The sequence below is a fragment of the Ranitomeya imitator genome, chromosome 2, assembly GCF_032444005.1.
Source record: "Ranitomeya imitator isolate aRanImi1 chromosome 2, aRanImi1.pri, whole genome shotgun sequence".
Classification (NCBI taxonomy): Eukaryota; Metazoa; Chordata; class Amphibia; order Anura; family Dendrobatidae; genus Ranitomeya; species Ranitomeya imitator.
In genome coordinates, this window is record NC_091283.1 from 689,861,317 (window position 1) to 689,884,396 (window position 23,080).

General features: G+C 44.2%; 1 protein-coding gene across 3 annotated transcripts in view; it reads right to left on the bottom strand.

Annotated features, from left to right (window-relative positions):
• Positions 1 to 23,080, bottom strand: part of DLG5 (discs large MAGUK scaffold protein 5) — a 679,445-nt gene that overhangs the window by 150,421 nt on the left and 505,944 nt on the right. For all 3 annotated transcript variants that reach the window (XM_069753072.1, XM_069753075.1, XM_069753073.1), the window contains one exon: positions 19,609 to 19,777. In XM_069753072.1, the coding sequence (XP_069609173.1) occupies positions 19,609 to 19,777 (169 nt within the window). The remainder of the gene's footprint in view (positions 1 to 19,608; positions 19,778 to 23,080) is intronic.

Below are 23,080 nucleotides of genomic sequence, written 5' to 3' on the forward strand. Positions count from 1 at the left end.
AAAGCACTTAGCTATACAGAGCAGCAGGTCACATGAACAATCAGGAGAAGCTCAGATCCAACACTGAAACATTGACAAGGAGCAAGGATAGCAGCATCAGGCGGAGTTAAGTAATGAAGCAGTTAACGAGCTCACCAGAACACCTGAGGGAGGAAGCTCAGAAGCTGCAGTACCACTTGTGACCACAGGAGTGAATTCAGCCACAGAATTCACAACAGAACCCCCCCTTTGAGGAGGGGTCACCGAACCCTCACCAGAGCCCCCAGGCCGACCAGGATGAGCCGCATGAAAGGCACGAACAAGATCGGAAGCATGAACATCAGAGGCAAAAACCCAGGAATTATCTTCCTGAGCATAACCCTTCCATTTAACCAGATACTGGAGTTTCCGTCTAGAAACACGAGAATCCAAAATCTTCTCCACAATATACTCCAATTCCCCCTCCACCAAAACCGGGGCAGGAGGCTCAACAGATGGAACCATAGGTGCCACGTATCTCCGCAACAACGACCTATGGAATACATTATGTATGGAAAAGGAGTCTGGGAGGGTCAAACGAAAAGACACAGGATTGAGAACCTCAGAAATCCTATACGGACCAATAAAACGAGGTTTAAATTTAGGAGAGGAAACCTTCATAGGAATATGACGAGAAGATAACCAAACCAGATCCCCAACACGAAGTCGGGGACCCACACGGCGTCTGCGATTAGCGAAAAGTTGAGCTTTCTCCTGGGACAAGATCAAATTGTCCACTACCTGAGTCCAGATCTGCTGCAACCTATCCACCACAGAATCCACACCAGGACAGTCCGAAGACTCAACCTGTCCTGAAGAGATACGAGGATGGAACCCAGAATTGCAAAAAAATGGAGAAACCAAGGTAGCCGAGCTGGCCCGATTATTAAGGGCGAACTCAGCCAACGGCAAAAAGGACACCCAATCATCCTGGTCTGCAGAAACAAAACATCTCAGATATGTTTCCAAGGTCTGATTGGTTCGTTCGGTCTGGCCATTAGTCTGAGGATGGAAAGCCGAGGAAAAGGATAGGTCAATGCCCATCCTACCACAAAAGGCTCGCCAAAACCTTGAAACAAACTGGGAACCTCTGTCAGAAACAATATTCTCAGGAATGCCATGCAACCGAACCACATGCTGAAAGAACAAAGGTACCAAATCAGAGGAGGAAGGCAATTTAGCCAAGGGCACCAGATGGACCATTTTAGAAAAGCGATCACAGACCACCCAAATGACTGACATCTTTTGAGAAACGGGAAGGTCAGAAATGAAATCCATCGAAATATGTGTCCAAGGCCTCTTTGGGACCGGCAAGGGCAAAAGCAACCCACTGGCACGAGAACAGCAGGGCTTAGCCCTAGCACAAATCCCACAGGACTGCACAAAAGTACGTACATCCCGTGACAGAGATGGCCACCAGAAGGATCTAGCCACTAACTCTCTGGTACCAAAGATTCCAGGATGACCAGCCAACACCGAACAATGAAGTTCAGAGATAAGTTTATTAGTCCACCTATCAGGGACGAACAGTTTCTCTGCTGGACAACAATCAGGTTTATTCGCCTGAAATTTTTGCAGCACCCGCCGCAAATCAGAGGAGATGGCAGACACAATGACTCCTTCCTTGAGGATACCCGCTGGCTCAGATAAACCCGGAGAGTCGGGCACAAAACTCCTAGACAGAGCATCCGCCTTCACATTTTTAGAGCCCGGAAGGTACGAAATCACAAAGTCGAAGCGGGCAAAAAATAACGACCAACGGGCCTGTCTAGGATTCAAGCGCTTGGCAGACTCGAGATAAGTCAAGTTCTTATGATCAGTCAATACCACCACGCGATGCTTAGCTCCTTCAAGCCAATGACGCCACTCCTCGAATGCCCACTTCATGGCCAGCAACTCTCGATTGCCCACATCATAATTACGCTCAGCGGGCGAAAACTTCCTGGAAAAGAAAGCACATGGTTTCATCACTGAGCAATCAGAACCTCTCTGTGACAAAACCGCCCCTGCTCCAATCTCAGAAGCATCAACCTCGACCTGGAACGGAAGAGAAACATCTGGCTGACACAACACAGGGGCAGAACAAAAACGACGCTTCAACTCCTGAAAAGCTTCCACAGCAGCAGAAGACCAATTAACCAAATCAGCACCCTTCTTGGTCAAATCGGTCAATGGTTTGGCAATGCTAGAAAAATTACAGATGAAGCGACGATAAAAATTAGCAAAGCCCAGGAACTTTTGCAGACTTTTCAGAGATGTCGGCTGAATCCAATCCTGGATGGCTTGGACCTTAACTGGATCCATCTCGATAGTAGAAGGGGTAAAGATGAACCCCAAAAATGAAACTTTCTGCACACCGAAGAGACACTTTGATCCCTTCACAAACAAAGAGTTAGCACGCAGGACCTGAAAAACCATTCTGACCTGCTTCACATGAGACTCCCAATCATCTGAGAAGATCAAAATGTCATCCAAGTAAACAATCAGGAATTTATCCAGACACTCACGGAAGATGTCATGCATGAAAGACTGAAACACAGATGGAGCATTGGCAAGTCCGAACGGCATCACTAGATACTCAAAATGACCCTCGGGCGTATTGAATGCAGTTTTCCATTCATCTCCTTGCCTGATTCTCACCAGATTATACGCACCACGAAGATCTATCTTAGTGAACCAACTAGCCCCCTTAATCCGAGCAAACAAGTCAGATAACAATGGCAAGGGATACTGAAATTTAACAGTGATCTTATTAAGAAGGCGGTAATCAATACACGGTCTCAGCGAACCATCCTTCTTGGCTACAAAGAAGAACCCTGCTCCCAGTGGTGATGACGATGGGCGAATATGTCCCTTCTCCAGGGATTCCTTCACATAACTGCGCATAGCGGCGTGTTCGGGCACGGATAAATTAAATAATCGACCTTTAGGGAATTTACTACCAGGAATCAAATTGATAGCACAATCACAATCCCTATGCGGAGGTAGAGCATCGGACTTGGGCTCTTCAAATACATCCTGATAATCAGACAAGAACTCTGGGACCTCAGAAGGGGTGGATGACGAAATCGACAAAAATGGAACATCACCATGTACCCCCTGACAACCCCAGCTGGATACCGACATGGAATTCCAATCCAATACTGGATTATGGGTTTGTAGCCATGGCAACCCCAACACGACCACATCATGCAGATTATGCAACACCAGAAAGCGAATAACTTCCTGATGTGCAGGAGCCATGCACATGGTCAGCTGGGCCCAGTATTTAGGTTTATTCTTGGCCAAAGGTGTAGCATCAATTCCTCTCAATGGAATAGGACACCGCAAAGGCTCCAAGAAAAACCCACAACGTTTAGCATAATCCAAATCCATCAGATTCAGGGCAGCGCCCGAATCCACAAACGCCATGACAGAAAACGACGACAAAGAGCATATCAAGGTAATGGACAGAAGGAATTTGGACTGTACAGTACCAATGACGGCAGACCTAGCGGACCGCCTAGTGCGCTTAGGACAATCAGAAATAGCATGAGTGGAATCACCACAGTAGAAACACAGACCATTCAGACGTCTGTATTCCTGCCGTTCAACTCTAGTCATAGTCCTATCGCACTGCATAGGCTCAGGTTTAACCTCAGGCAGTACCGCCAAATGGTGCACAGATTTACGCTTGCACAAGCGTCGACCGATCTGAATGGCCAAAGACAAAGACTCATTCAAACCAGCAGGCATAGGAAATCCCACCATGACATCCTTAAGAGCCTCAGAGAGACCCTTTCTGAACAAAGCTGCCAGCGCAGATTCATTCCACTGAGTGAGTACTGACCATTTCCTAAATTTCTGACAATATACTTCTATATCATCCTGACCCTGGCACAAAGCCAGCAAATTTTTCTCAGCCTGATCCACTGAATTAGGCTCATCGTACAGCAATCCGAGCGCCAGGAAAAACGCATCGACACTACTCAATGCAGGGTCTCCTGGCGCAAGAGAAAATGCCCAGTCTTGAGGGTCGCCGCGCAAAAAAGAAATAATAATCAAAACCTGTTGAATAGGATTACCAGAAGAATGAGGTTTCAAGGCCAGAAATAGCTTACAATTATTTTTGAAACTTAGAAACTTAGTTCTATCTCCAAAAAACAAATCAGGAATAGGAATTCTTGGTTCTAACATAGATTTCTGATCAATAGTATCTTGAATTTTTTGTACATTTATAACGAGATTATCCATTGAAGAGCACAGACCCTGAATATCCATGTCCACACCTGTGTCCAGAATCACCCAAATGTCTAGGGGAAAAAAAAAAAAAGTGAACACAGAGCAGAAAAAAAAAAAAAATGATGTCAGAACTTTTTCTTTCCCTCTATTGAGAATCATTAGTTTTGGCTCCTTGTACTGTTATGTTTGCTAATGACAGGTGTTATGAAGGCAATCCAGAAACACAGTGTGCTTAGCGATCAGAGCGCACACAGTGATCTGACAAATACCCAAAAATACAAGAACGAGCTCTGAGACGTGGAAACTCTGTAGACTGCACACCTGATCCTATCCTAAACACAACTAAAAGCGGCTGTGGATTGCGCCTAACAACTACCTAGGCAACTCGGCACAGCCTAAGAAACTAGCTAGCCTGAAGATAGAAAAATAGGCCTGACTTGCCCCAGAGAAATTCCCCAAAGGAAAAGGCAGCCCCCCACATATAATGACTGTGAGTAAGATGAAAAGACAAAACGTAGGGATGAAATAGATTCAGCAAAGTGGGGCCCGATATTCTAGGACAGAGCGAGGACAGTAAAGCGAACTTTGCAGTCTACAAAAATCCCTAAAGCAAAACCACGCAAAGGGGGCAAAAAAAAACCCACCGTGCCGAACTAACGGCACGGCGGTACACCCTTTGCGTCTCAGAGCTTCCAGCAAAACAAAAGACAAGCTGGACAGAAAAAAGGCAACAAAAAAGCAAAAAGCACTTAGCTATACAGAGCAGCAGGTCACAGGAACAATCAGGAGAAGCTCAGATCCAACACTGAAACATTGACAAGGAGCAAGGATAGCAGCATCAGGCGGAGTTAAGTAATGAAGCAGTTAACGAGCTCACCAGAACACCTGAGGGAGGAAGCTCAGAAGCTGCAGTACCACTTGTGACCACAGGAGTGAATTCAGCCACAGAATTCACAACAGGAGACTCCTCTGTTCTTGATAATCAACCTTGTTGAAGCTGACAGCTGAGGGTTGCAGCCCCCAGCTGTGAGTTTTGTCTGGCTGATTATAGAAAATAAAGGGGATCCCATGTCGTTTTTTACATTTATTTATTTATTTATAGCACAGGCAGCGGCTGATGAATTCCCCCATCAGCTGCTCCTGCTGTCAATATTATTAGCGGCAGCACGGGTAGGCTGATTGGACCACATGGTGTCAATATGATCACTGCACCCGTAGATGAATTCAATGAGAGGTGTAGTTCGTAAAATTGGGTCACTAATGGGGGGTTCTGCCATTTTGGCACGTCATGGGCTCTCCTAGTGTGTCATGGCACGTGCTAACAATAACAGTAAAATCTTGCGCTCCTTGCCTTCTGAGCTTTGCACTGTGCTCAAAAATATTTCCCAATTACATGTAGGGTATTGATGCACTCAGGAAAAAATGGACCTCAGTTTGTTGTAAAAAAATATACCTATTATCCCTTTGAGAAATTAAAAACTTGGGGCAAAAAAAACATTTTAGTGGTAAAAATGTAATTAATTGTTTCTTCACCACTCAGTGGTATAAAATTCTGTGAGGCACATGTGGTGTCAATATCATTATTGCACCCCTAGATGAATTAATTGGGGAGTGTAGTTTGTAAAATTAATTCACATATAGGGTGGTTTCTGTTGTTCTGGTATCTCATGGGCTCTGCCAATGTGACTTGGCACCCTCAAACCATTCCAGCAAAATCTGAACTCCAATATGACGCCTCTTCCCTTCTGAGCTTTGCACTGTGCTTCAAAAGTGGTATTCCTCTACATATGGGGCATCAACATACTCAAGAGAAATTGCACAACAAATTGTATGGTGCAATCTATCTTGTTACCCTTATAAAAATGTACAATTTGGAGCTAAAATAACATTTTTGTGAGGAAAATGTGATTTTCTTATTTTCATGGCTCAACGTTATAAACATCTGTGAAGCACCTGGGCATTCAAAGTGCTCACCACACAACTAGAGAAGTTCCTTGGGGGGGGCGGGGGTCTAGTCAGTTTGGGGGAGGTTCCACTGTTTAGGCACATCAGGGACGATCCCAATTCCAGCCAATTTTGCATTGAAAAAGTCACTCTGCTATGCACCAAAACAGTGGTTTACCCACACATATGGGGTATCAGCATACTCAGTACAAATTGTACAACACCTTTTGAGATACAATTTCTCCTATTACTCTTGGGAAAATAAAAAAAAATGGATCTGAAGTGAACAAGTTCTTAAAGAAACATACAAGGGAATTACTGAAAATATAAACAAAATTTTGTAAGCAATGCCATTTTCAAAAGATTAAAGAGAACCTGTCACCCCCAAAATCGCGGGTGAGGTAAGCCCACTGGCATCAGGGGCTTATCTACAGCATTCTGGAATGCTGTAGATAAGCCCCCGATGTATCCTAAAAGATGAGAAAAAGACATTAGATTATACTCACCGAGGGGCGGTCCCGCTGTTGGTCCGGGTCCGGCGCCTCCCATCTTCATCAGATGACGTCCTCTTCTGGTCTTCACGCTGCGGCTCCGGTGCAGGCGTACTTTGTCTGCCCTGTTGAGGGCAGAGCAAAGTACTGCAGTATGCAGGCGCCGGGAAAGGTCAGAGAGGCCCGGCGCCTGCGCAACGCAGTACTTTGCTCTGCAAAGCCCCTGGTGCCGGTGGGCTTAGCTCACCTGCTATTTTTGGGGTGACAGGTTCCCTTTAACGTGCATCTCTCCAGCTTAGGGTAAGTGTGACTTTTAGACCTAATACTATCCACCAAGGAATATTCAATTAGTATTAATATTTTTTGCAGTTTTTATGTGGATTTTGAACCAAACACCTTGCAAACAAAACTTTGCTGACTGTACCGTTAAAGTAAATGCGGAATATGTTGGCGCTATATAAATAAAATTATTATTATGAGCTGAAAACCCTCTTGAAATAAACTTGAGAATTGGTAACTACATCTCTTGCTCTGGAAATTGGGAACTTTACTTGCAGAACTTTTATAACATGTTTTTTTTTACTGTGAATTAACCCAGTGGGATAATATAATGCACGTGCGTATAGCAGGGTGAAGTCTTCTTTTAATTCCAGGCTTAAGCAGTGATTAACAGACTTGTGAGGAGGCACTACATACACAGTGGGTAAATTTTTCACTCTTTGTTTCATTACAGTCATTTAGTAAATTCAAAAAAGTTCATTCTTTTTCTCATTAATGTACAGTACGCTCTGTGTTAGGGCTAGCGGAACGCACCGAGTATAGATAGGTAGCTACAAGGTGCGTTTGCAGCCCGGGGTCCACCGTGCAGAGATATCTGCTGCAAAGAACGGCGGATAACCTCTGAGCTCACACGTGGATTAAGCTTCACCCCGTGTGAACTGGAAGCGATCTCTGTTGACTCACAGAGTCACACTGTACACAAACTATTACCCTAACTAAGGGTTGTGCTTGCTCTGGAACTCTTCTGTGCTAAGCGCACACCTGAAGGAACCAGATGCTAAGCCAAGGCTAATAGCTCCCACTGACGCTAGCTGCCTGCCTGAGTGTACAGTCCAAAAGCTACAGCCTCACGCCGCATATGTATAGAGTGGTATAGTATCCACTGGCATAAGCCAAACACATTTGATACTAGCGCATGGCCGTGTGGCCATGCAAACCTTTTATAGTTGCAGCTCTACAGGATCTTCCTTGTGGACCAAGAGCAGCTGCAACAGGGCCTGAGCGTGTGACCCCCGACCTCCAATGAGAGGTCCTCCCGTGGGCATGCTCAGTGTGTGAAAAGCAGGACTTAGTCCCAGAAAAGCTTGCTCGCCGCTGACCAGTACTGACTACAAGGGCAGAGCCTGGAAAGGCAACAGTAACCATTCGCACAGTATCAGGCTGAGCAAGACGCTGGGACCGACATCTCCGCTGAGCAGGTTCCACTGCGGCTGGAGAATGGGAGACCGCAGCCGACATGGTTCGAGATTCCCCCTGTGCAGCGGCGAGAACTCGACACCTAACACTACCCCCTCTCCTAGGGCCCCCTCTCTTTTGAGCCTCGCTACGCTCAAAGGCTGCAATGAGCAGCGGAGCCCAAATGTGCTCGACAGGTTCCCAGGTTCTGTCCTCTGGGCCGTGACCTTTCCAGTCCACCAGATAGTACTTCTTGCCACGTACCACCTTGCACCCCAAGATAGAGTTCACCTTGTACTCATCCGTGGATGAACCCGATGTCCCGGCAGATGACTCGGAAAAGCAGGACATATAGACGGGCTTTAGGAGGGAAACAAGAAAGGTGTCGGTGATACCAAGGCGCGGAGGAATAGCCAAACAGTGGACCACAGGGTTAACCTGTTCCAGAACCTTGAAAGGACCAATGTAGTGAGGTGCAAACTTAGTGGACTCAATTCGCAGCCTGATGTTACGGGCGGAGAGATACACTAAGTAGCCAGGAGAGAAGGTCGGAGCGGGTCGCCGGTGAGCATCGGCAGAAACCCTCATTCTCTTCTTGGAAGCCCGAATGGCATCCTGTGTGCGGTCCTAAATGTCACGTGCCTCCACTGCCAAGTCTGCCACCCTGGAATCAGTGGATGACACGGGCATGGGCACAGGGACACGCGGATGCTGGCCGTAATTAAGGAGAAAAGGAGTCTGCCCAGTGGAATCTGCTATGGTGTTGTTCAGAGCAAATTCTGCCCAAGGTAGCAAAGATGCCCAGTCATCCTGCCTAGCAGAGACAAAATGTTGCAAATATGTCACCAGAGTTTGGTTGGCCCTCTCTACCAACCCATTCGTCTCGGGATGATATGCAGAGGAGAGATTCAGCTCTATGCTGAGTAAACGGCAGAGCTCTCTCCAAAACCGAGACGCGAACTGGGGACCCCGGTCACTGACAATTTTATCAGGCATGCCATGTAAACAGAAAATATGTTTAATGAACAATGCCGCCAAGGCCTGTGCAGAAGGTAACCGTGGAAGCGGCACCAAGTGCACCATTTTAAAAAAATGATCGGTGACTACTCAGATAACGGTGCAGCTATGAGACTTAGGTAAGCCCACCACGAAGTTCATCCCGACCATTTCCCTGAGCCTGTCTGCCATCGGCAGGGGGTAAAGTAGTCCAGCAGGCCGTTGCCGAGGAGACCGATTCTTGGCACAGGAGACACAGACCCGAATATAATCCCCGATGTCACGAGCCATATGCGGCCACCAGTATGTCCTCGCCAGAAGCTCAAATGTCCTCTTGGTCCCAAAATGTCCAACCCATCTGGACAAATGAGCCCAAGAGAGAACCTCCGGTCGCAAATTTGATGGTACAAAAGTCTTGCCCAGGGGCACAGACTCTAGCGAAACCGGAGCCACGGTTCTCAGGCTCTTAGAAGGGACAATAAGCCGAGGCTCCTCCTCCTCTGATGACACTACAGAGCGGGAAAGAGCGTTGGCACGAATGTTCTTCTCCACGGAGAGAAAATGGAGGGTGAAATGGAACCTGGGAGAAGAACAGGGACCATCAGGCTTGGCGAGAATTTAGCCGCTGGGCTGTCTGAAAGTACACAACATTTTTGTGGTCTGTAAAAACCTGGAAAAGAAAGCGAGCCCCCTCCAAGTGTCTCCACTCTGAGAAAGCCAACTTCATAGCTAGAAACTCTCTGTCCCCGATGGAATAATTTCTCTCCGCTGGTGAGAAAGTCTTGGAAAAGAAGCAAGGATGCTTCTGACCTTGAGCATCCTTTTGGAAGAGGACTGCTCCAGCACCAACGGATGAGACATCCACCTCCATTATAAAGGGCTTATCTACATCGGGGCGATGTAAAATGGGAGCGCTAGCGAAGTGTGACTTAATAGCGAGAAAGGCCTTGGAGACCTCCTCCGACCACAATTTGGGATTTGCTCCCTTCTTGGTGAGGGCAACCAAGGGAGCTAGCAAAGTTGAGAAGTGGGAATGAACTGGCAACAGTAATTAATAAACCCCATAAAGTGCAGCACTGCTTTAAAAGAATGAGTTTCCTGCCAGTCCATCACTGCCTGTAGCTTGGCAGCATCCATAGCCAATCCCTGGGCAGAGATGATATAGTCAAGGAAAGGCAAGGACTCCTGCTCAAACACACACTTCTCAAACTTGGCATAGAGGGAGTTTGCCCGTAAGAGGTCAAAGACTTTGCAAACATCTCTCCGGTGGGAATCAATATCTAGAGAGTAGATGAGAATATCATCCAGATAGACTATGACCGAGGTGGTGAGCATATCCCAGAAGATGTCATTCACAAAGTCTTGGAAAACGGCTGGGGCATTACAGACCCCGAAGGGCATCACCAGATTTTCATAGTGCCCATCTCTGGTGTTAAAAGCCGTCTTCCATTCGTCCCTTTCACGGATGCGAATCAGGTTGTAAGCACCCCGCAGATCTAATTTAGTAAATACCCTTGTATTCTGCACAAAGAACCCAGCCCCTGCAGGTGACACTGACTTCCTAATGAATCCTCTTGCCAGATTCTCTCGGATGTACTGGGACATTGCCTCCGTCTCCGGAAGAGATAACGGATAGACTCAACCGCAGTGAAGCTCTGCACCAGGCAAGAGGTCAATAGGACAGTCATAGAGATGGAAGGGTCTCCGCAGCCCTTTTGGAGAACACGTCCGCACAGGGCCAATAGTGCTTGGGGAGAGAGGAAAGATCTGCGGGTTCCTCAGTTGTAGCAACCTGAATGCACTCCCTCTGACATCTACCCTCACAGGATTTACTCCATCCCAGAATTCTCCCTGAGGACCACTCTATAAGAGGAGAGTGGTAGCGTAGCCATGGTATCCCCAACAAGACCTCATCAATTCCCTTGGGAATGACTAGTAGGGAAATAATCTCCTGATGAGATGGAGACATGGAAAGAGTGAATGGAATAGTTTGGTGTGTAATCTATGAGGGTAGTGTCGACCCATTTACCACTCGAACGGTCAAAGATTTGGCGAGCATCACCAGGGGTATTGCGTGTCGTTGGGCGAAAGCAGATGACATAAAATTGCCCTCCGCCCCGGAGTCCACGCAAAGCTCTAACCTAAGAGTGGATGGGAACATGGTAATTGTCATATTGAAGGTAAATTTGGAGGAAAACGTTGCCGTGTCTAGTGTACCTCCTCCTCCGACTACAACTAGACGCTGATGTTTTTTACCGACCGCTGAGAACACCTGGAGGCAAAGTGTCCTGACTGCCGGCAAACATGACAGACCTTAAGTGCACGGGCGGTTCGGGACTTAGATCCCGCTCGTGACACCTCCATGGCCTCATGTGACTCAGACCCCTGGACCGAAGATTCCAGAGGTTTGGCGAAGGTGGGAGCCAGTCGAAACCTCTGCCTACACTGGGCTCGCTCCAACCTTCGTTCGTTAAAACGAAGGTCGATGCGAGTTGATACTGCTATGAGCTCCTCCAGTGTGGCCAAAGCGTCCTTCACATGGTCAGCCAGCCCCCTCCAAAACTCCGGGATGAGGGCTTTACCCACTCCAGCTCGGATGTTAAAGTCCGAAAGTGGACGGCAAAATGGCTGACCATGGACGAACCCCGAGTTAATGCCAGCAGTTGGAGCGCCGTATCATGGGTGACTCGAGGTCCTAAAAAGACCTGTTTCAGAGTGTTCAAAAACCGAGGGGCACTCTGCACCACATGATCGTCGCGCTCCCACAGCGGCACAAGCCTACTCCAATGCCCTGTCTGGCAGAAGAGAATTAATGAATCCCACCTTTGCCCGCTCTGTGGGAAAACGTGCAGCCAGGAGCTCGAGGTGTATACCGCACTGGCTCACGAAACCCCTACATGATTTACTATCACCAGAGTATTTCTCTGGCAGCGGAAGGTGGGATAAGGTCAGAACAGGGGTGGCAGTGGTTAAAGTTGCTGCAGCCACGCTAGCAGCCTAAACAGCTATTGCGGTAACATCCACAGCTGAGGTTGCCCACTCAAGAGCCGCCAACCTATCCTCCAGCTGCTGGATGTACCCCTGCAATCGCAGTTTGTCCACCATTACTTAGCCAGACCCTGGCGCTAGTATACTGTTAGGGCTAGCGGAACGCACCGAGTATAGATAGGTAGCTACAAGGTGCATTCGCAGCCCAAGGTCCACCGTGCAGAGATATCTGCTGCAAAGTAAAGGTGAATAACCTCTGGGCTCACACGTGGGTTAAGCTTCACTCCGTGTGAACTGGAAGTGATCTCTGTTGACTCACAGAGTCGCGCTGTACACAAACATGGTTCGACATGGAACTCGACACCTAACACTCTGCACCCCATCTTGATGTAAAAAACCCCAAAAATGTAGAAATGTTTGCAAATTTATTAAAAAAAGAAAAACTGAAATGAGCCTTTGCAGTCAGGGTCCTCACTCCTCCTGTACCAGTTATGACTTGTATTGTTTAAGATTATTGTACTTGTTTTTATTATATATACCCCTCCTCACATGTAAAGCGCCATGGAATAAATGGCGCTATAACAATAAATAATAATGTCACAAGGTCATAAATATTCAGACTCTTTTCTCAGAAACTCATATTTAAGTCACATGCTGTCCATTTCCTTGTGATCCTCCTTGAGATGGTTCTACTCCTTCATTGGAGTTCAGCTGTGTTCAAATGAACTAATAAGACTTGATTTGCAAAGGCACACACCTGTCTATATAAGACATCACAGCTCACTGTGCATGTCAGACCAAATGAGAATCATGAGGTCAAAGGAACTGGCCAAGTAGCTCAGAGACAGAATTGTGGCAAGGCCAAGGTTACAAAAGAATTTCTGCAGTACTCAAGGTTCCTAAGAGCACAGTGGCCTCCATAATCCTTAAATGAAAGCAATTTGGGACCACCAGAAGCTTTCCTAGACCTGGCCGTTCATCCAAACTGAACAATCGTGGGAGAAGAAACTTGGTGAGAGAAGTGAACAAGAACCCCAAGATCACTGTGGCTGAGCTACAGAGATGCAGTAGGGAGATGGGAGAAAGTTCCACAAAGTCAGCTATTACTGCAGCCCTCCACCAGTCGGGCCTTTATGGCAGAGTGGCCCGATGGAAGCCTCTTCTCAGTGTAATGGATATGAAAGCCTGCATAGAGTTTGCTAAAAAATACATGAAAGACACCCAGACTATGAGAAATAAGATTCTCTGGTCTGATGAGGCAAAGAACTTTTTGAAGATAATTCTAAGCGGTATGTATGGAGAAAACCAGGCACTGCTCATCACCTGCCTAATACATTCCCATCTGTGAAACATGGTGGTGGCAGCATAATGCTATGGGGGTGTTTTTCAGCTGCAGGGACAGGACGACTGGTTGCAATTGAAGGAAATATGAATGCGACCAAGTACAGAGATATCCTGGATAAAAAACTCTTCCAGAGTGCTCTGGACCTCAGACTTGGCTGAAGGTTCACCTTCCAACAAGACAATGACACACACAGATAAAATAACAAAGGGGTGGCTTCAGAACAATTATGTGACCATTCTTGACTGGCCCAGCCAGAGTCCTGACCTAAACCCAATTGAGCATCTCTGGAGAGACCAGAAAATGGCTGTCCACCAACGTTCACCATCCAATCTGATGGAACTAGAGAGGTTCTGAAAGGAAGAATGGCGGAGGATCCCCAAATCCAGGTGTGAAAAACTTGTTGCATCATTACCAAGAAGACTCATGGCTGTACTAGCTCAAAAGAGTGCTTCTATTCAATACTGAGCAAAGGGTCTGAATAGTTATGACCATGTGATATTTCAGTTTTTCTTTTTAATAGAAATGTAAAAATTTCTACATTTCTGTTTTTTTCAGTCAAGATGGGGTGCAGAGTGTACATTGATGAGAACATTTTTTTTTTTTAAATTTACGAAATGGCTCCAATGAAACAAAGAGCGAAAAATGTAAAGGGGTCTGAATACTTTACATACCCAATGCCTAATACACTGATTCCAATAATGCCATTGTATCAAATACTTCCCCTTGATAACCTCAAGACAAAGTAGAATCAACACATGCACCAACATGCAGAAACTAAAGAAAATATAAGACTTGACGTTTCAATTACATAACACATCAATAACAGCAACTTACACCACCCATCCAATAATGACAAAATAAATGTATGAGAAAAGCAAGATACCATTCCAGCATGCCAAGAAAGCAAGGGCGAAGAAAGCTGTAAGAAAAGCAGCAGAGGCTCTGTACACATTAGAGGAAGATGTAAGCTGAAGTCAAGAATGGAGAAGACAAAGTCAGACATGAGGCAGACCTTAAGCATCTTACTGAGGAAAACCTGGGCCTAGAATGGGCTGGAAGCCTCAGTAAAGACCTAGTACGGAAGACATATCTAGAAGACGAAAAGTGGGGAAGAAAGTAATAATGGCTTGGGGTACAAAAGCAACATATATAAAAAGAAAGAAGATATGGAAAGGTGGCAAAAAAGAGAATGAAAGGATATGCGAATAAATATAGTAGTGAAAATAATTTTAAGCAGAAAGTTACATGCAAAGTATGGTTAGGAAAGTAGCATAAAAGTCAGAATGAGAAGTATAGGAACAGACCATGTTAAGAGGAGGGAAAAGAGGGAAATATAAAAGGAACATGGATTAGTAGCTGACACTTAAGGCAAACACCATGAAAACCATTAAACACCACAAGACAACATTTCTTAACAGAACTCTTAATTACAGGATTTAAGCTACACTTTAAACATACAAACAATTATTAATATAAATGATCAATCCTGCTTAAGGCTTACTCTATGTAAATTTACAATATGGATTTATTTCTTGAAACATTGGGGCAGTACACAGTGCACTGCAAATTAATACTAGTTTTAGATCTATTACACATTTTTTTATGGTAAAAACTATAGTTGTATTTGAATAGCAGCCACAAGGTGACAAAGAAGTGTGTTTCCCATATCTAGCAAGTGGTACCAAACTTACACCTTGTGTGGCATTTTTATTCTGTGCAATTTAGGCCAAACCTAGTAAGTGTATGGATCTTATGACAATAAAGATAAATGTCTACAGTTTTAACAAGAATTCACAAAACTCTCCAGCGTTTCTTCTATAGTTGTAAAATTAAGGTTATTGCTCCATCACTGCTATATTAGCGAATATAAGGGATTATTTATGAATACTGTTGTGCATCTTCCATACAGCAAGATATGAAGAAATAATTTTTATTACTCACTATAAAAATCTTTTTCTTGTCACATTGACTGGAGGACACAGAGAACTTTGTGTATACCTGCTGCCACCAGCAGAAGTTTTCCATTAACTTTTTCCCCCCTAAACATATGTACATATGTGTATACTGTAGTGTGTATGTTAATGTAATTACCAACCATCATCTTTTCCAGTATCTAGCGCGTTCTGCTCCTCTTCTCAGTGATATCACCGCTCTTCAGACTCTCCTGATCACTCTATGTTCTATGCGTGAGCTGGAAGTCTTTTTACAATCTAAAAGCCTTGTTCTGACATGTCATAGACTCACAATGAAAAAGGCACTTGGTGGTCATGCATAGAGTGAAACACATACCATAAGGATACAGCCTTCCCAAAGCCTGTCCAATGACAAATGCACTAGCAGGATGAAGCATGCTGCCACTAATAAAGGCAGGGGCAGAACAGTTGCAAACTACTGATAGAAACAGCCACCCACACACCTACCAGGTTATGGAGGGGTTGGATGCCTAGTAGAAAAAATGCACCCTAATGAGGCTTGCGTAAAAAGCCAGTCACACAGGTACGTTTCCGGCTTACAGACTATGAATAACGCCCATAATATTATCAGGCAGGCTGCCCAGCACTATATACACTACTCAAAAAAAATAAAGGGAACACTAAAATCCCACATCCTAGACATCATTGAATGAAATATTCCAGTTGTAAATCTTTATTCATTACATAGTGGAATGTGTTGAGAACAATAAAACCTAAAAATTATCAGCGTAAATCACAACTAATATCCCACAGAGGTTTGGAGATGGAATGATGCTCAAAATCAAAGTGGAAAATGAAGTTACAGGTTGATACAACTTCTGTGGAAATGCCTCAAGACAAGGAAATGATGCTCCATAGTGTGTGGCCCAGACGTGCCTGTATAACCTCCTTAAAACGCCTGGCGGATGGTCTCCTGGGGGATCTCCTTCCAGACTAGACCAAAGCATCCGCCAACTCCTGGACAGTCTGTGGTGCAACGTGACATTGGTGGATGGTGCGAGACATGAAGTCCAAGATGTGTTCAATTGGATTTAGGTCTGGGGAATGGGCGGGCCAGTCCATAGCTTCAATGCCTTCATCTTGCAGGAACTGCTGACACACTCCAGCCACATCAGGTCTGGCATTGTCCTGCATTAGGAGGGACCCAGTGCCAACCACACCAGCATATGGTCTCACAAGGGGTCTGAGGATCTCATCTCGGTACCTAATGGCAGTCAGGCTACCTCTGGTGAGAACATGGAGGGCTGTGCACCCTCCAAAGAAATGCCACCCCACACCATTACTGACCCACTGCTAAACCGGTCATGCTGAAGGATGTTGCAGGCAGCAGATTGCTCTCCACGGCATCTCCAAACTCTGTCATGTCTGTCACATGTGCTCAGTGTGAACCTGCTTTCATCTGTGAAAAACACAGGGCGCCAGTGGTGAATTTGCCAATCCTGGTGTTGGGTGGCAAATGCCAAGCGTCCTGTTCGGTCTTGGGCTGTGAGCACAACCCCCATCTGTGGACGTCGGGCACTCAGACCATCCTGATGGAGTCGGTTTCTAACCGTTTGTGCATACACATGCACATTTGTGGCCTGCTGGAGGTCATTTTGCAGGGCTCTGGCAGTGCTCCTCCTGTTCCTCCTTGCACAAAGGCTGAGGTAGCGATCCTGCTGCTGGGTTGTTGCCCTCCTACGGCCCCCTCCATGTCTCCTGGTGTACTGGCCTGTCTCCTGGTAGCGCCTCCAGCCTCTGGACACTACGCTGACAGACACAGCAAACCTTATTGCCACAACTCGCATTGATGTGCCATCCTGGATGAGCTGCACTACCTGAGCCACTTGTGTGGCTTGTAGAGTCTGTCTCATGCTACCACAAGTTCTGTCCCCACCTACAGAACCACTCCTTTATTGAGTGTGTCTTGATAATTGCCAATAATTTCCATCTGTTGTCTATTCCATTTGCACAACAGCATGTGAAATTGATTGTCAAACAGTGTTGCTTCATAAGTGGACAGTTTGATTTCACAGAAGTTTGACTTACTTGGAGTTATATTCTGTTGTTTAAGTGTTCCCTTTATTTTTTTGAGCAGTGTATATTGCGGTCAACATATTATAAAAAACCTGGGTACTTAAAATTGTTCATTTAGTCTTTTTGATCAGCTAATTCTTCTCTCTTCTGTGCTCTATGCAGAAACAGAAAGTCTCTTGCGCCTGCGTTTATAATTCCCCTGTTCAACTCCTGACCCAGCTGCCTCCCCCTGCCAGGAACTTTTGTAGGGACTCATGAGTCATGCAGGGAAATTGACCTCCTGTTTCTACTTAGAAAGGAGCTTAGAAGGATTAACCCCGTTCCGATGTTGGGTGTAATAATATGCCCACATTGGACTCCGGCGCTGAGCCCACATCTTTGCCAGCACGTCAGCTGTTTTCAACAGCTTACGTGTACTTCTTACAGCCGCGTGTGGAATCGTGATCCATCCGCAGCTGTTAACCCATTAAATGCCAAAGTCAATCTCTGACAGTAGTATTTAACATGCGCTTCCTGAGAGTGCGCTGGAAATCTTGCCCATCGGTGAACCTGTCACGTGATCACGGGTCACCGATGGGTTGGCATGACAATCAGAGGTCTCCAGCAGACATCTATGGTTGTCATAGCCGGATTGCTATGAGCGCTGCCCGGTGGTCGGCACTCATAGCAAGTGATCATTTCTGCTACATACAGGCGATCTGATCATCGCCTGTATGTAGCAGAGCCGATCGGACAACTGCAGCTTCTAGTCTCCCATGGAGACTATGGAAACATGCAAAAAGTAAAAAAAAAATGTTTTAAAAATATTTTGCCCCATTCATAATAAAACAATAAAAAAAAATCAAACATACACATATTTGGTAACATCACGTTCAGAATTGCCCTATCAATATAAAAAATAATTAATCCGATAGCTAAACAGCGTAACAAGAAAAAAAAAGTCAAAACTCTAGAATTACTTTTTTTGTCCCCGCTACATTGCAATAAAATGCAATAACGGGCGATCAAAAGATTGTATCTACTCCAAAATGGTATCAATAAAAACGTCAGCTTAGCAAGCAAAAAAATAAGCTCTTACCCTGCCCCAAATTACGAAAAATGAGGACACTACAGGTCTCAGGAAAATGGCACCATTTTTTTTTACCAAAGTTTGGATTTTTCTTTCACCATTTAAATAAAATAATAAGCTAGATATATTTGGTGTTTATGAACTCGTAATGACCTGGAGAATCATAATGCCAGGTCAGTTTTAGCATTTCGTGAACATGGTAAAAAAAAAAAGAAAGAAAAAACAGAAAAAACAACTGTGGAATTGCACCTTTTTTGCAATTTCACCGCACTTTGAATTTTTTTCCCTGTTTTCCAGTACACAATATGTTAAATCCATTGGTGTCGTTCAAAAATACAACTTGTTGTGGAATAAACAAGCCCTCAGATGGCCATTTTGACCACAAAATAAAAAAGTTATGGCACTGGGAAGACGGGGAGCAAAAAGAGAAAACGCAAAAACGGAAAATGGCCACAGGGGTTAAAGCTAGTAAGTTTTAAATCATATGACATCGTAGACCCAATAGAAAAAAGAAGATTTAGCTGGGTAGAAAGGCAAATGAGTAAATGTAAGTATATAATGACAAGTGCTATATAATATGATGACTGCAATATTAATAAAAATGTTGATGGAAGTGCTTCTTTAAGGATGAGTAAGCAGGGAGATTGTGTTGTCCCCAATTTACTGGTTAGTGAGGAAAAAGAGAAAAGTAGCAAACTACAATAATAAAAGTAGAAGAGCCTTGCAACACCAGGGATATCATGCTAAAATTGATTTAGCTCATCAGTTCACTGCCTTCAGGAGTGCAGGTGCTAAGAGGAGCTGACACTTAGCTACTCAGTGCCAGCCTCTAGTGGCAGCTACTATACCCAAGGTCTTCTGTGTCCACCATTGACATGAATGAGAAATTTCAATGGGATAATATGACAAATACAACTTATTTGAATGTAATCTGGCACAATAGGTTGAAATGTCTCTCCAATTCTATTACTATGGATGTATGAATCCAGAAAAAATAATTGGTTCTGTCACCTAACATTTTTGTAAAGAAACCGTTAGAATACAGGATTATTGCATATCTATATTTAGGTGCAAAAAATAATATAATCTTACCTGTCTTTCCTGCGTTCCCCCATGGGTACAGTGCTGATGGAAATTCTAGGCAAGCTAGCAATGGAATTTTGTGACTGGCTACTTGAAAACGACAACATTTCTAAGTTAAGGGGAGAATGAGGAGGGCTGGCAAGGCTGGGACTACTGCTGTCGGATTGTGAAAGAGAACCTATGAATAAAAAAGAAAGGCAATGCAAATGGGCATACATCTTTGTACAAGAAGCAACATGTTAGCCACTTTTTAATAATCTCTAGAAATTGGCAACAAATATCCATTTTATTGAGTGACCTGCAAATTAAAATAGAGGAGCACTGATCGGTATGTCCTGTTTTCAAAACTATTGCTGCTCACATTCCAGAACTAAAGTCCAACACATGGTCCATGTGACCAGACTGTCTCATTAGCATTCAACATTAAAGGGAATATGTTAGCACGTTTATATTATGTAATCTGAGAGAAGCCGTAAGGGCAGAGAGCCTGATTCCAAAGATGTATCACTTGTTGGACAGCTTACTGTAGTTCTGATAGAATCCATGTTGTAGATACAGCAGTAGTCAGAAAGCTGAGCTGTGTATGACACTACCCACAATACTGATTGGCAGCTCCCTGTGTACGCTGTGAATTCTCCGCAAGCTGGGGATATGTTACAGAGATTAACCTGATTGGCCTGCACATGAGATCTAGTATGGCAGTGATAATATACTGCTGATGACACACTGACTGTAGTGAATCTACAACACACAGTCAAGTAAGTGACATATCCCTGGAATCAGGCTCTCTTGCCCTATATTATGCCACTCTAAGATTAAATAGAAAAAACTGCTGACACCATAAGGTATTGCACATGTGGTACCTTCTAATGCCATGTGCAGTGTTATTGGTGGCCGCTGATCAACAAGTTTTATAAGATGCCAGTTAATCAGCTACCATGTTCTATACTGGTGCACTGTACTATTCGGGGGCAGCATTATTAAAAAGAGGACATTAACGCTGCTCTAGGGATTCAATTATATCTGTAACTCAATTAGGATGCTTCAAAATTAGGAAGTGGATTCCCCTTTAATGAAACAGTCAGAGCTATGTAATATGCTTAGTTCAGGACAGAAGAGCTCTGCTCAATAACCAAAGTATCATGGTACCATGAAGCAAAACTACAGGCTAGTACACATATTATAGCTACATAATCCCATCTAGAATTCATTACATTTGATGGGGTTTTTATATCTTTAAGGGAACAGCTCATAGCATATATTTCATATTATTCAAGATTATTCATGCAGAAGCTGAAAAACTAAGCAAACACTCACAGCTTCTATTGAGCATAGTATATTATCATCACTTCTCTCTCCTGTTGTAATAAATTACTACTATGATTGTTTAGCTGATAGGGAACTGCATATCAGTGTTCATTTTAATGCATTTTTAAGCCACAGGATTTAAAGTGAACATGACAAACAGATACATGAAGCCAGATCCGTGGGCAGCATGTATCAGACACGCGGCTATGTGATCTCAGCAAGTTATGTTTGATTTAAACACTGCGGTGTTTCAGAGAAAAACATACCGTACTTTTACCCCTTCACCCTTCTGACCACTGTCATTTATGTAGTAATAATTCTGGAACACTTCAATGGATCCCGGTGATTCTGATATTGTTTTTTCATGACATATTGTACTTCATGATCGTGGTAAACTTTGTTATTTGTGAAAAAATTGGAAATTTGGCAATTTTCAAACTTATTATTTATGCCCTTAAACCAGACAGTTCCTGTATGTCACACAAAATAGTTACAGTAATAACATTTCCCACATGTCTACTTTTAGATCTGCATAATTTTTGAAACATAATTTTCTTTTGTTAAGAAGTTAGAAGGGTTAAAAGTTGTCCAGCAATTTCTCATTTCCACAACAAAATTTACAAAACCATTTTTTTAGGGACCACATCAGGGGCCATTTTTTAGGGACCACATTTGAAGTGACTTTCAGGGTGATATATGATAGAAAATACCCAAAAACTACACCATTTTAAAAACTGCACCCCTCAAGATGCTCAAAACCATATTCAAGAAGTTTATCAATCATTCAGGTGCTTCACAATAATTAAAAATGTGGAAGAAAAAAATGAATATTTTGCTATTTTTTACAAAAATTTAACTTTAGACCCAATTTTTTTTATTTTCACAAGGGTAACAAGAGAAATCAGACCTGCCAATACCCCATAAGTGGAGGAAAGCTACTGTTTGAACGCACAGCAAGGCTCGGAAAGGAAGGAGCACCATTTGACTTTTTGAACACAAAATTCGATGAGGTCATCAGCAGACGCCATGTCGCATTTGGAGAGCCTTTGACATGCCTAAACAGTGTAAACCTCCATGTGATGCCATTTGGGAAATTAAAACCCCTCAAGGAATTTATTTAGATGTGTGGTGAGCACTTTGAACCCCTGGATGCTTCACAGAAGTTTATAACGTAGAGCCGTAAAAATAAAAAAATTAAAATTTGCATTTTTATTCGGTCTCCCATGACAGCACCACAAGAGATGGGATCTGCCCTTCAGGGACAGGAAACCCGACAGACATAAAAGGGCGACACCTCTCTCAGTTGGTTTCCTGTCCCTGACAGGTGAACCTCTTCAGACATACCTGTGGATGAAGGTGGAAGACTGAAGATGTGCCCAGGTGCTAACTCATTACTGGCTGTGCTATATACCAGCTTCATTATGGCTTTGTTTGGTGGAATTGCCCTCCTACACCTATGATTTACCCCTCGTGCTGTCCACCGCTCTTTTGGGCACACACATGTGCCACATTGCTGCATGTCTCACTCATGTTTTACCTTGTACCTGTTTGTTATTCAATTACAATAAATTATATTTAATATTTTGGACTATAAACTGTTGTTGGCGCTTTGTTTTTTCTTGTTGAATTTTGCAGTTTGTCCTACATTTGTCCATAGATGCATTGGGGTGTTGATTTGGCTTTTTCTAACTATCCATCTCCCGATTGCATATGATGTTATTGCTTTTAATTCTATTATTAATGAGGCCATGGTGGGTGCCAGGTGCTTCAAGGACCATATTCCAATATAGTCATCAGAGCAGCAGATGCGGCAGCAATCACCAGAGCAGCAGCAGATGGAGAAGCCCCACATAAAAGTCACCCAGCAACAATCGCGTAGTATCACAGCAGGTGGTCACGTTGGTGACACGAGATACTGTCAAAAGAGTAGACTGGATGAGTCTCCAGCCTATAAGGATGACCCTTCGGCTAAGAGAGGCCCCCTGGGGATTACAGTACCATTCAGTTGCACATTACTGGTAAGTGATCTTTGTGAAAGTTCACTTGGTGATGTACTTTTCCCCTTATCTCTCTATATTTTGTTAGGGAAAGAAGTATACCTCTAAGGCCAAACACAAGGAGTGTGCGGTTTGCGGAGTTCCGCTACCAGACCACTATGGGAAAAAGCTATGCC